This window comes from Lycium barbarum, chromosome 3 (genome assembly GCF_019175385.1).
Source record: "Lycium barbarum isolate Lr01 chromosome 3, ASM1917538v2, whole genome shotgun sequence".
NCBI classification, from domain to species: domain Eukaryota; kingdom Viridiplantae; phylum Streptophyta; class Magnoliopsida; order Solanales; family Solanaceae; genus Lycium; species Lycium barbarum.
Window position 1 is genome coordinate 124,745,125 of NC_083339.1, and position 12,523 is coordinate 124,757,647.

Genomic DNA, 12,523 nt, shown 5'->3' on the forward strand with positions numbered 1-12,523 from the left:
GATTTCCTAGAAAACCATACATTAAGGAACTACGGGAAACCACCATCCAAACAGGGGGCTAAAGTACTGGCTATCCAAATGTACTGACAATGAAAAGAAGAAAACTTTATTGCTGCATCCAACTTACAGCAAAAATGAAGTGAAGCATATTGAATACACATATACATGAGATCGAAACCAAAATTAAGAAGAACAAACAATTTTTAAAACCAGGAAAGGAGATTTATGTCAAACTAGAATACGATTTTTAAAACCAGGAAAGGATAAGCATTGGTTAATTGGTTAAATGGGTTTGAATTGGGTTGGATCGGTGTTAAATGAGTTAAATAGATTTATTATTAAAAAATAATATATTAATGTGACATGACATTCCAATTAGGAAAGAAGAATGATTTTATGTGTTTAGTATATTTTGAGAAAAATGACGATAATTGAGTGATATTATAGTCTTAAAAGAAACAAAAGTGATATTAGTAGACAATTCTCCAAACACAAGTAACTGTTTTTGGGAATTTACTCTCCAGAATCGTCACAACAGTAGAGGCAAATGTTAAGGAATGGAATGCCTACGTCCACACTCCTTTTTTCTTTCCAATTTCATTTCGTTTCATTTTTCGGTATTTTAAGATGTCTTTATCTTTAATTTCATTCGACATGTAAAATTAGATGAACCAAAAATGAGAATATTTGTATGGATGGGAATACTCGTGATCTTGAATTGATTCAAACGGTAAATACGCCCATGTAGATACTAGAGTGGTTAACTCTCAGGAAACCACACTAGTGGCCAAAGTTGGTATATGTGCTACTTGCACATTTGGTGAAATTGTCATCAGAATGGCTTTCCACCATCCAGAAACTGCGTTTATTCATAAAAGGACGAGGAGATCACTGGGGGATCACTCATATTTGAAAGGAGAAAAACTAACGCGGTAAAAGTTAATTTTTCTATGGTACCAGAGCCCAATAACGGCTGATATTCTCTCTATATATACAAAAGGGCCGTCACTCTGCACTTGCAAGCTAAAAAAAGAAACCGACTGCAAACACCTAGCAAAATTATAACCCTGTATCCTTATGAACATACTGTAAACCTACCGCGTCCATGTGAATAAACTATTAATGTACACCGTTATTGGCAATCTCGCCCTACTTGTTGCCCAGTCCCCGAAAGAAGAGAGGAAACGTATTACTGCGTCTTGTTTCAGGTATTGCCTGCTCAGTTTGTGAAACAGACCCTTTCTGCTGTTCCTTATCTGGGAAAGGAAAGGAAAGAGAAAGCGAGAGAGAAGCAGAGACATCCTCCACCTCCTCCACTCCAGCTTCTTCCTTCGCTGAAGAATGGTCCTGACTGACTTTCTTGTCTGCTTTCCCAACTAAAAAGGGTGGTATACCCGGAGTCAGCGAATGTGTCTCGCCACCTTGGCCCTGATTGACTTTTTTGTCTACCTTCCCAACTAAAAAGGGCGGTATTCCCGGAGTCAGCGAATGTATCTCGCCGCCACCTTGGTCCTGAATGATTTTCTTGTCTACTTTCCCAACTAAAAAGGGTGGGATTCCCTGAGTCAGCAAATGTGTCTCACCACCTTGGTCCTGACTGATTTTCTTGTCTGCTTTCCCAACTAAAAAGGGTGGGATTCCCTGGGTCAGCAAACTTGACTCACCACCTAATGCTAGCTCAAGATTTGGGACTCTATCACTAAGCCGATCATAGTCTGGATGACGCATTTGCCAAGGGGTTGAGCTAGTCATAACAGGATTTGGATCAACAGGGAAGAAATATCTTGCTGCACTCCCCGAGCACTCCGGGATAGCTGCTTTACTCAGAGCTTCATCATACCCAGTATCCGGAAGATAGGGTCCATAAGAGGAACCATGCATCCGTGACAACAGATCATCGCTGGAACAACTAGTTTGCTCGCTGTTACCATAAGATCCACCAATACTAGTCTTCAATTTTTTGTCGTAGTGTGCCCTTTCAACTAGAATGTCATGATCATTAAAACTTCGACTTGCCTGATTAACTCCAGAGTTAGCAGAATGCATCACGGTCTCAACAGAATGTGGACGTTTCAGGTGGTTCAGCACATCACTATTGAGTGCCTTCCGTGTTGGTTCAGTAGTTGCACTTCCACTTGTTTCAGATGCCTCTTCATCCTTATACTCATCTTCCAGATTTATCTCAAATTTCCTACCATTTGTGCTACTGAAGCCCTTCCCCGTGCTGCCCACAGAAGCTTTCTCCGGCATATGACCTGCAGCTTCATCAACAGAACCAAATGGCTTCTGTCTATCAAGTAAAGAACCACATTCCATTGGCACTGGTTCACTTGTACTAAGATATGACGAAGTATTGGCAGCTGGAGTAAAACTACTTTGCACTTCCGCTTTGCATTCACGTACAGCATCACCGACCTAAAAGAGAGTTAATGATGTGCATTAGGAACATGCTGCAGCAATGTAAATAAATTAGTGTTTAAGCAACAGAGAGTAAGGGGAAATTCTCCGGAGACATCATTCAAGGGAAAAAAACAGGGAACCCCCCCCCCCCCCCCCCAAAAAAAAACCCAAGCCCCACTGGTTGCAAACTTGGGTCAACCATGAGTTGATCCCATTAGCTAAAGGCAATAAATCAAGTAGCTGGAATTCTTAAAAAAATTGAGTGAGCAACACGAAACAGCGGATACGGCCCCGCTTGTGGTCCCCAAGTTATGTGATGACCAGGGTCGTGGACCCAAAAGAGTCCTAAGGTTTTTGGACCTGTCACTCTGCCAAAAGGTATTGAGATAAAAATAAACCCATATAACTGCAGCATAAAGGATAAATTAGACATGACTTTGATAATAAGAAATTTGAGCTCACACACTCACTACAAAGAAAAAGAAGCAGAAGAAACATTTGTGAATAACAAGACAAATGCTCTGCCAAGACCTAAGAGAATCAGGACAACTGCAAAGTCTGAAATAATAGCCAATTACCTGTTCCAATTTCGAGCATTTGATGTGAGCAACAAATGAATGATATGGATTTAATAGCACATAGCACAACCACACTATATCTCAAGTGTAAACAAATAGAAGTCAGAGATCTTCTCCCCATGAAGTAAGACAAACAAAATAAAAGATTGAGGAAGAGACTCTCCAGTGGGTTGCCTAAAGCTAATTACACTGTTTTGGGACATAATGAGAATGCACTCATTAGAAAATGTTGTGATCCATATAAGGATCGGCATAATTAGTTATCAAGTCAAATCACTGTGCTTTGAATGATCCATACAACCCCCCCCCCCCCCCCCCCCAAAAAAAAAAAAAAAAAGACAGGAATGATACTAGCCAGAAATGGCAAACCTAAAAGAAAAGATAAAAACTCTGAAATCATGTCATATGACACCATTCTAAAGCAACAATGCCAGAACTGAGCCCGCATTTGGACTTTAAGTTGATATCAGACATGTTCCATACAGACTAAAGAACTCAAGTTGACTAGGATTTGTTTGTAGGTCACCAGTTCAAAAGCAAAAACCCGGATTTGCATGATCTTAACAACTAAAAGCACAATAAGCATTGAAATAGCAAGTCAGTAAAAGCAATCAAGCAGACAACATATTAAAGTCGCAAAAGAAACTCAAGCAGCATTGGACTCTCTCAGCATGTATTTACTTATTTTTCTTTTTTTGAGTGGGGGAGGCACTCTAGGGCAGTGTGTGTGTGAATATATGAGTTCCGGATCCAAACACAGACTCTTTGTCAAATCTTAGCTTAAAGTAGCAAATTTTCTACTTTATTGCCTTGGAAACTCCTTGCTCTCTCACTTCTCCTATCAAATTTTCTCCTATAATGGAGCACAACCTCCTTGTTCACATGTACCTACTAAAAAGAACATCCCAGATAGAAATAGAAGGTAAATACGAATGCACCACCACCTATTTGGAAACTGTACCGCATTCAAAAGGCAATAAGTAGGAAACAACTAATCAAATTTGCTCTAAGACGAAACTATTACAACACTGAGCAATTGAACAACGATTGGTGAAGCTCTCTATGCAAACATGATGAAGTTAAACAGCACCTGGAAAATGCCAAATTGTCTCCTCTCTAGGGCAGAATTCATGTGGCTGGATGGTACAGTAGACATGGAGCTACGCTCCAGATGCTCCACATTTGTGTCTGCAGAGTCACCTTTGCATACTTGGGACACTTTCGAATCAACATTTCCATTAACTAATGGACAACCAGACTCCTTTGAAGCAATTACCTCACCATCCATGGAAACGTTAGCACTTGTAACATTGTCTACAGGCCTGAGGCAATGTACATTCTCTGGAAAAGACACGACTGACTTTGGAATATCTTGGGGTGCAAGAGATGGCTTTCCAGCTGCTTGCATATGTTGCATGCAGCTTGCCTTCTTTACTCTAAAGACACCCCACAGGAAGAACATCATATTCCACCCTGCATAAACAGCATGAACAGAACAATAAAAAACAAGGGCGAAGTTTCTCCATCTCATTTTGCATCAAGTATCTTCCAGAGCACCTCAACATATATCAAATTCAAGAAAGTATCTCATCAAATGTGTCATCCTTACGTTGAGATTTTTCAGGAAGTCGGTTAGATGGGAATATCAGAAGTTCGACACCTTGAAGATTAGCTTTGAGAGCCGTGTCATTCCTAATCATATTCTCCACCAAAGTTTTATAGCACCTCTCGTAGCTGAAACATTTTATATTACCATTAGTTTCAGATTGAAAAAACTAAATAATACCAATTTACTGAAAGCAAGAAAGTTTAAGTGGAACAGTTACCTCCCAATATCTTTAGCAAAAAAGAACAGTGCAATATTATCTTCTTTAACACCATACTCCTGAAATTGAATTGGCCAAGTGCTCAATCGTGATACCTCATTAAAGAGGACCCTTTGAGGAAATTTGTTTACTGTGTCAACAACGTTGGGTGATGCACAACTTGATAAATGAGCCTGAATTCCATCACATAGGTCAAGAATTCTCCCACTCTTCTGAACCTCAAAAGCACCCCTGAACAAAAAGTAAGCATAAATAACTGCTTCTGAAATGCAATAAAATCTCACAACTGCAACCAATCATATGTCGTAAGGGAGAAAAAACTAAACAAAGAAGATAAAGTCGGACATCATACTGCCATATATATTCATGCTCTGGAATTGCTGTCCTCGAAAGTATTAACATTGTTGCTTGAGAATATCTAAGTAAATCAACAAGTGAAGACTTTTCGTCAGACGGAAGAATAGGGAACGCGTTCCCTGCTCCGGCAAGAGCTTCAGCAGGAGGCACTGACAGCTGCCCCAAGCTACCGATTTCCTGTTTATGAAAGCCAGTCATTGAGTTCGATGACACCACATAGCCGTCCTCATTGGAAGATAAATTTCTTCTGCTACTTGAACCAGATAGTGGATCTTGCACTGTTGCTTCAGAATTTGTGTTTGACACAGCTAAATCATCAGATTGATCCAAAACTCTATTCTTCCGGCATATTCCAGGCTTCCTTAGCATAGCAGCCTCAATTGCAGCTTTAAGATTGCTGGTGCCATTTGGGGCCTCTCTAGTATTTCTTACAGCAGAAACATCAGAAGCGGATAATTCAGACACATCAACAGTGCAACTATCTGCCAAGTGACCACTTCCTTTACACTTCTGGCAGAAGAGTGACTTAGTACCAGTTCCAGCTTGTTTTAAGCGTCTCCCAGAACTCTCCTTTGTTCTCTCACCAACATTTTTTGACTCACTCGGTTGGAACAGCTCATCTGACAGACCTTCACCAGCGCTAGATGTTGGTCTCTCAGCGATATGAGAGTTTGACAAAGAATCATCCCTAGCGCTACTCTGGTCAGTTCTCTGATCAGAGCTACTAATTGTATTGGCAGCAAGAGCTCCTGGGGAGATGGATGTGTGTGATATCTGCTTCTTAGCTTCATCTGATTCATGTAGACAGAAAATGCATCATGAAATGAATATGTAGAAGGCTTTAACCCCACCTCTCCCTGAAAAGAATACGAGTAAAAGGAAAAAGATACAGAAGGCACATCAACGCAAAGCCACTCTACCTGAATAAACAGATACATCCTGAGTCCTACGAGCAACAGCACCAGAAGATTTCAATAATGACACAGGTTTGCTGTCAACCTGACCTGTCCTCGAATCACGGATATTACTTGAGGAAGAAAGTGGAGAAGGGTCACCTCGAAATGCAGATCTTTGATCGGTTCTAGAAGGAACAGAAGTGCTGGGAGAACGCTCTGATCTAAAAGAATTCTTCCTTTCAAATTGATTTCGTTCTTTTGTCGACATTTGTCCTTTGTCCTGAGCAGAGGAAAACTTAGGGGATAACATTTTAACCTTTGATTCAGAAACATTGTTGCGGCTTGTGTTTATCGATCTAAATGACATAGATTTGCCCATTGATCGACTAGAACTCTCTTTCGCATCAAGACTAACAGACTCTCTGACCAATTTCTGCTTCAGCAGGAAGCCCTCATCGACAAGTTGCACTTTTCGTTTTGCAGCCAGGGAATTGAAAGAATTAGACTTTGAAAAGGTACCTGCAGGTACAAAAAGAATCCAGCTTAATTGATTACGGCATACTGTGTGCCATATCAAGTGGCAGAAAACATCAGACAATTCAGAGCATCTCTTAGTAAGTGGAGAAGATAAGATCCAGGCCAATTTCGATAAAATTACCTCTAGAAGTTTGTGTTCGTGACCCCCAAGCTGGAGTATCATGAACAGCAAGTCCTCCAGAGGAGATTTGATTTGCAGATCTTAACTTCCCCTTATCTGGGTTCTTAAATGAACTTTCACGAGAAAGTGCAGGAAGTCTGTTGGGACTCAGCGTTTTGGGTGACCCCGAAACTGGTTCGAGAGCCTGCTTCTTTGCCACAGAAGAAACTTCAGTATCATCCATACGCCTCTTGCCAGAAATTTTGGCATCAGAAACTATGTCACCGTCAAAATCAGAAGGTTTTGATTCCGTTTTTATGGTGAGGCCTGTATTTCCAACAGCAATTTTACCAGTAGGATAACTTTTTCCATTTCCATCAAGCTTCACAGATTTAACTTCTTTCCGATTTTTCATTTCCTCGTCAAATTTGCATTCCTCGCACATCCAATCCCCCTCTGGAACTTTTTGTAACATTTTTCGCATGCAATAACTGGGATAAAACAACAAATATTCTCGTCAACCGCAAGGAACCAAATGACCATGTGAAGATAAAATGAATTGGAGGCTTACGTATGTTCTGCACCATCTGTACACTTGCAACATATGGCAAGTAAATCCTCCCGACCAGCATCTCCACATATATCACAAACTTTCACCTGTAATTGGCAAAGAAATCACACTGACAATTTCAAAGGGGGGAAAAGGTGTGTAGTACAATACAAACTTGCAAGCTAATACTAAACTCGCAAACTAGTAAGAAGAAATAACTACAAAATCCACATAATAAGGCAGCATGATTGCATGATCTAAGCTACATACAGTTCTCCAAGAAAGACAAGACGTGTCAAACACATCACTTCTATGCACAAGAAAAGAGAAATGTGTACCTCAATCAAAGATGCAAACATAACTCACATGCATGGCACTAATTCATACATTGCAATCGGTAATAGTAGTGACAAAACATTTTCCTGCTAAAAGAATTTCCAATGACACCTTTATTTATCACGCCTTTTAGACAAAAAAAGAATCTGCACGACTGATCTAAACAAATAAAGAGCCAAAGCAGCAGTTGTTGCAGATCAGGAGCCACTTGTTTTTTTTTTTTTTTAATGTCCATATAAAAGTTGATCGATTTGACCATCCATTTGAAGTGCTGCTATTCATTTAGCTTTCTGAATTCTGACCAACAATTTTTTCTTTATAATGGTCTAATAACCCCTGTCAAACATTCAGTGAGTGAGGTGCCAACATATTCAGCACAGAACCATAGAATTTGATATTGGCATTTAGCTCTACCAGAGGAAATAACTATTTTCTGTAAACAAGTTAGGACTGTCTAAACCCCATAGTAGGGATGATGCCCCTTACAAGTCATGCTTTAGCATCCAATAGTCTTCCGCCTTGACAGGCAAGACATGTCCAGCCAACTAAATATAAGGTATGAGCTAATTATGGGAAGAATATATGCAAATGCGTGCACATGTTCTACAAGTTTAGTAGGCTTCTTCAGTGCCTGAAGACATGAAAACATAAGATTTCTCACATTTCCTATGCCAGATGCTAATCACTCATAGGCTTCTAAGTCAGGTCGTAGTAACCTGAAGTCACATGCAAACACAGTAACAACAACAACATACCCAGTGTAATCCCCCGAGGTGGGGTCGTCTGGGGAGGGTAGAGTGTACGCAGACCTTCCCCTACCATGGAAGTAGGGAGGCTATTTCCGAAAGACCCTCGGCTCAAAGAAAAGAAAGAAAAGCAACCAATCACAACTGACTATCAGTTTCTTATCATGTTGCCCGGGATTGATCTATTGGGATGAGACAAATGACAAGCTTAGAGGACAAAACAAACAAAAAGAAAAAGAATGAGTATTCCAGGAGCAAATAGTAAAAGCATTCTTACTTACATCTTGCTCCTCTATGTCAGAATCCTCACTCTCATCCATTTGATGAGACTGTAAAGCATCCTTTGTATCAGACGAAACAGGTGATCCAACACTCTTTTCATCATCCTTCTCGGGACAAGTATCAGCAGGCAGATCATCAGAAGCTTCAGATGCCACGTCATTCTTTACTGATGAATGGTTATTTTCCAAATAGTCTCCTGTACTATGTGCATTTCTTGAAGAGATCGCCTCACTAGGTGCCTTATTATTTGCTTCCCCGCTACTTTCATTCCGCCTACTATGGCCAATTGTACTACCATCATCAGCCTCATTTTTCACGTGTACACATCCAGCAGAAGTTTGATTATTTATAGTCTTCCCACTAGAAGTAGAAGAACACTGAAGACTTGATCTGTCTCCACTCATCTTACCAACGCTGGACAATTTATTAGCTTCATCTCCTCTCACGATACATGACATGTTGTCATCAAGGCCTTCAAGAGATTTGGGATCCTTTAACTTCGCAAGCACTGCACCATCTGAAGTAGCCGATGAAACATCAGAAGTCCTTGCATTTGCTTTAACTTCAGTGTTTGCAGAGAAAGATAAGTTACTTGAACTTGTGTGGATTGCGCTGTTTATTTCACTACTCTGTCTAGTTTCACATTTTCTAGTCTTATTAGAAGATGAAATGTCATTGACAGAGAAACTTAAGTTATTTATCATACCGCTTCCCCCCGATACTTGATCAACTTTTGACTCCATTTGACTTTGACTAGTGGGGATACAAGATGAGCAAGGAGTGGAACACACGTTACACGTCCCAGAGACTAGTCTTCCACCAACACTCTGATTCCGAGAACACAGAATCGATTCCTTACTGACTTCAGCTGACACCTGAACACAATAAAACATTTGAAAAAAGAGTTTTGGTTAAGTGAGGAATCAACAATAGGGCTACCAACAGAAAATAAAGAATGTAGATAGTATGTGACACTTTATTGATTGTTTGCAAGTTTAGGAATTCCAAGCAGGATTCCTTCTTTTTGTTTTGGTATAGAAGAAGTCCTATCACTTATAATGCCTTAGCACCTGCTGGTGCTCGTCTGTTCCTTTTTTTCTATATATATATACTCTACTTTGCTTCTCAAAAAAAAAAAATAGTGCAACCTAACTAAAATAAAAAAGTTACCTTACGGCAAAAAGATGAGTCAAGCATACCAGGAAAAGGTCCTTATCAAAAATAGCATACTAGGAAAAGGCCTACTGACAAGCTTTAACATCTCAGGTATCTTATATGGTATGTATTGGAAAGGATCACTTAGCAACCTTCTTTTCTTTTTCTTTGTTTGTGAAACAGGTAACATAGCAACCTTCTTTTTTCTAGAGTAGAATAGAATAAAGAATGGGCTAGCTCTTCACATTCAAAAATCCCTCTTAACACTAGTCAAAAAGATTCCCTACAACTATGACGATGGTAAAAAGCTGAGTCGACCATATTATGGAAGTGATTGTTAACAAATCATAACATCTCACAATCTAAGTACTATTAAAAAAAACCGTTTTTTTCCTAAATATAACTGAATAAAGAATAAGATGTCCTTCGCATTTTCTTTATCAAAAACGATAGCCCTTCACATCCTAAAAATCTTGTAGATACTCTGTTACCAAGGACAGGAAAAGGGTTCTGACATCCTTCCATTATAAAATGATGACAAAAGCTAGAACAACCAGACACATTCTACTTGCACCACATTATACATTTCTGCTAAGTTGCTAACAGCTAGTAATTATCAATGATGCCATGACAACCCAAGCAATGGCAATGCTCTCCACTGAAAACAAGAAATTTTCTGGAAAGCCAACCAAGTGTACTTAAACAATGTTTTGAACATACAGGGGAATGTTGGAAGCAAGTAGAAAACGACTATCTACTTATCAGAAGTATCCAACAACAAAGAAATAGTGTCCAGCCTTCTCCTAAATATGGAGATATAAAATCTTCAGCAGGGAAAGAATAGACCATCAAACAGGTTACTGCTCCATGATAAAAAAGAACTAAAACCCGCAGTTACATCTATTTCCGAGCAAACTGAACAATAAAACAACAACAACATACACGGTGTAGTCTCACAAGTGGGGTCTGGGGAGGGTGAGGTGTACACAGACCTTACCCCTAACTTTGTGGGCTAGAGAAGTTGTTTCCGGTAGACCCTCGGCTCAAGAAAAATCATGTTTCGGAACAGGTTGGAAAAAAAATGCACGAGTAAAAAGCTACGATGAAATACTGAAGAAAGAAACATAACGGCAATAAAATAGCAGAGATACCAAAGTAAAAGAAACAGCGGTATTAATAAAATTGGAGAATAAGCTAACGTAGCATAAAATTAACAATACTGGACAAACTAGTAATTGACAACAACAAAAAAAAAAGTATTGTCCAGCCTTCTCCTAAATATGAAAATATAAAATCTTCAGCAGGGAAAGAACACACCATCAAACAGGTTACCGCTCCATGATAAAAAAAAAAAAGAGCTAAAACACGCAGTTTACATCTATTTCTGAGACAAACTAATGGACACAAATAGGACAGTGAATATACATCACGTTAACGGAAAAGAATAATGAGTCAACAGAATGAGCACAAAGCACGTAAATTACCCTGTAGTCTCACCGTATTCGACTGGAAGCTACAAATAGATTCATCAAATGGCCCTTGCATCCGATGGTTTCCTCTCAACAAAGGGGTAATCTAAAAAAAAAAAAAAAAGCACTATCAGTTGCAGCCAAACAGCATATTCCAAAAATCTAGGAAAACAACAGTACAGCAAATAGATCGTGTAGCACTTCAATTACATAACCTGAACTGAACAAATCCCACAACATCGCTAAGCAAAACAATAAATTAACGAAAAAAAAATTATATTTTTGATTAATTAGAAACCCTAACCTTGACAGAAGTAAAGAATCGTCTTCAAATAAGTATCAGGAACAAATCAACATTGAAATTTATCCACAAACGACGCTGTTCCATACTGATTCCAATTGAAAGCAAAAAAAAAAAAAAAAAAAAAAATCGAAACTTTTGATTGACACACGATTCAATTGAAAGATAAACGCATCAATTGAAGCTATCTAGTGATGAATTGCTAGGATACAAAGGCAAAAGAGAACAAAAAAAAACCCTAATTGAATTTAAGATTAAAACAAAACAAAACAAAATAAATAAAAAAAGACGTGCCTTTGGTTGGGAAAGAGTGAAAGTCACATTGTATAAGTCATTGATAGTTCGTTCCTTGTGTTTAGACATCGCCAACAAGGTAACGATGATCGATTAAACATTCACCATTTAGCGTAATTAGTTATATCTCAACAATTCAACGCATGCAATTGAAAGAAAACCCCCAAATAAATCCAAATGCTTATTATCTGTATACTCTCTCTCTCTCTCTCTCTCTCTAAGGAAAAAAATATATATGTGGTGGCAAATGTTAATTATGATAGTTGCAAAGGGCGATTCTGTAAAAACAAGATAAAAATACTAGTACAATTACAATCTATGTGTATTTTTATTTAAGATGAACAGAAAAAGTACGTACGTAATAATTTACTTGAGTGTTTGAATGAGCAAATTGACGTGTTATTTTGTTCAGTGAACAGTTACAACACGCACTTGCGCCTTCTTTATTTCTCTCTCTCGCTTGCGCGTACACACAGTGGATTTGTTATTTTTCTTTCTTACCAGCAAGGAACACACCACGGACCATGCTACTTATATATATACCGTGTGATGGGTAAGATTACTTGTACAATTTTATTGCTATGGAGCATGTGATAATATGTTATTGGTACCACATGTTTCCTTTTTCTTTTCTTTTTCTTTTACTATTATTTTTTTAAAAGAGGAGGAATAATCTGGTTGCCATGAGATACAGTA

The 12,523-nt window shown here is 38.8% G+C and overlaps 1 protein-coding gene across 7 annotated transcripts; it reads right to left on the reverse strand.

Annotated features, from left to right (window-relative positions):
* Window positions 1-832: 832 nt before the first annotated feature.
* Window positions 833-12,322, reverse strand: LOC132632267 (ASI1-immunoprecipitated protein 2-like). 7 transcript variants are annotated; one of them, XM_060348134.1, is made up of 12 exons: window positions 11,828-12,053; window positions 11,261-11,338; window positions 9,315-9,483; window positions 8,608-9,125; window positions 7,266-7,351; window positions 6,716-7,185; window positions 6,082-6,576; window positions 5,157-5,952; window positions 4,805-5,035; window positions 4,588-4,712; window positions 4,069-4,451; window positions 833-2,415 (listed from the first exon to the last, which is right to left on the reverse strand). In XM_060348134.1, the coding sequence occupies exons 1-12, from the start codon at window positions 11,894-11,896 to the stop codon at window positions 1,150-1,152; spliced, it is 4,686 nt and encodes a 1,561-aa protein (XP_060204117.1). In that variant the 5' UTR covers window positions 11,897-12,053; the 3' UTR covers window positions 833-1,149. The 7 variants fall into 7 exon arrangements, with proteins under 7 accessions (XP_060204117.1, XP_060204116.1, XP_060204114.1 ...); XM_060348133.1 differs by having other exon boundaries at window positions 8,608-9,170; XM_060348131.1 differs by adding an exon at window positions 11,537-11,621 and having other exon boundaries at window positions 8,608-9,483; window positions 11,828-11,849.
* Between the last annotated feature and the right edge of the window lie 201 nt (window positions 12,323-12,523).

What these genes read in the sequence shown, in the direction of transcription:
- LOC132632267 (XM_060348130.1), bottom strand. Translation starts at nt 11,896, where the DNA reads ATGTCTAAACACAAGGAACGAACTATCAATGACTTATACAATGTGACT. An exon ending in TCACTCTTTCCCAACCAAAG is followed by an intron (nt 11,339 to 11,827) that starts GCACGTCTTTTT and finishes TTTTTTTTTTAG; the next exon opens with ATTACCCCTTTGTTGAGAGG. An exon ending in GTAGCTTCCAGTCGAATACG is followed by an intron (nt 9,484 to 11,260) that starts GTGAGACTACAG and finishes TATTGTGTTCAG; the next exon opens with GTGTCAGCTGAAGTCAGTAA.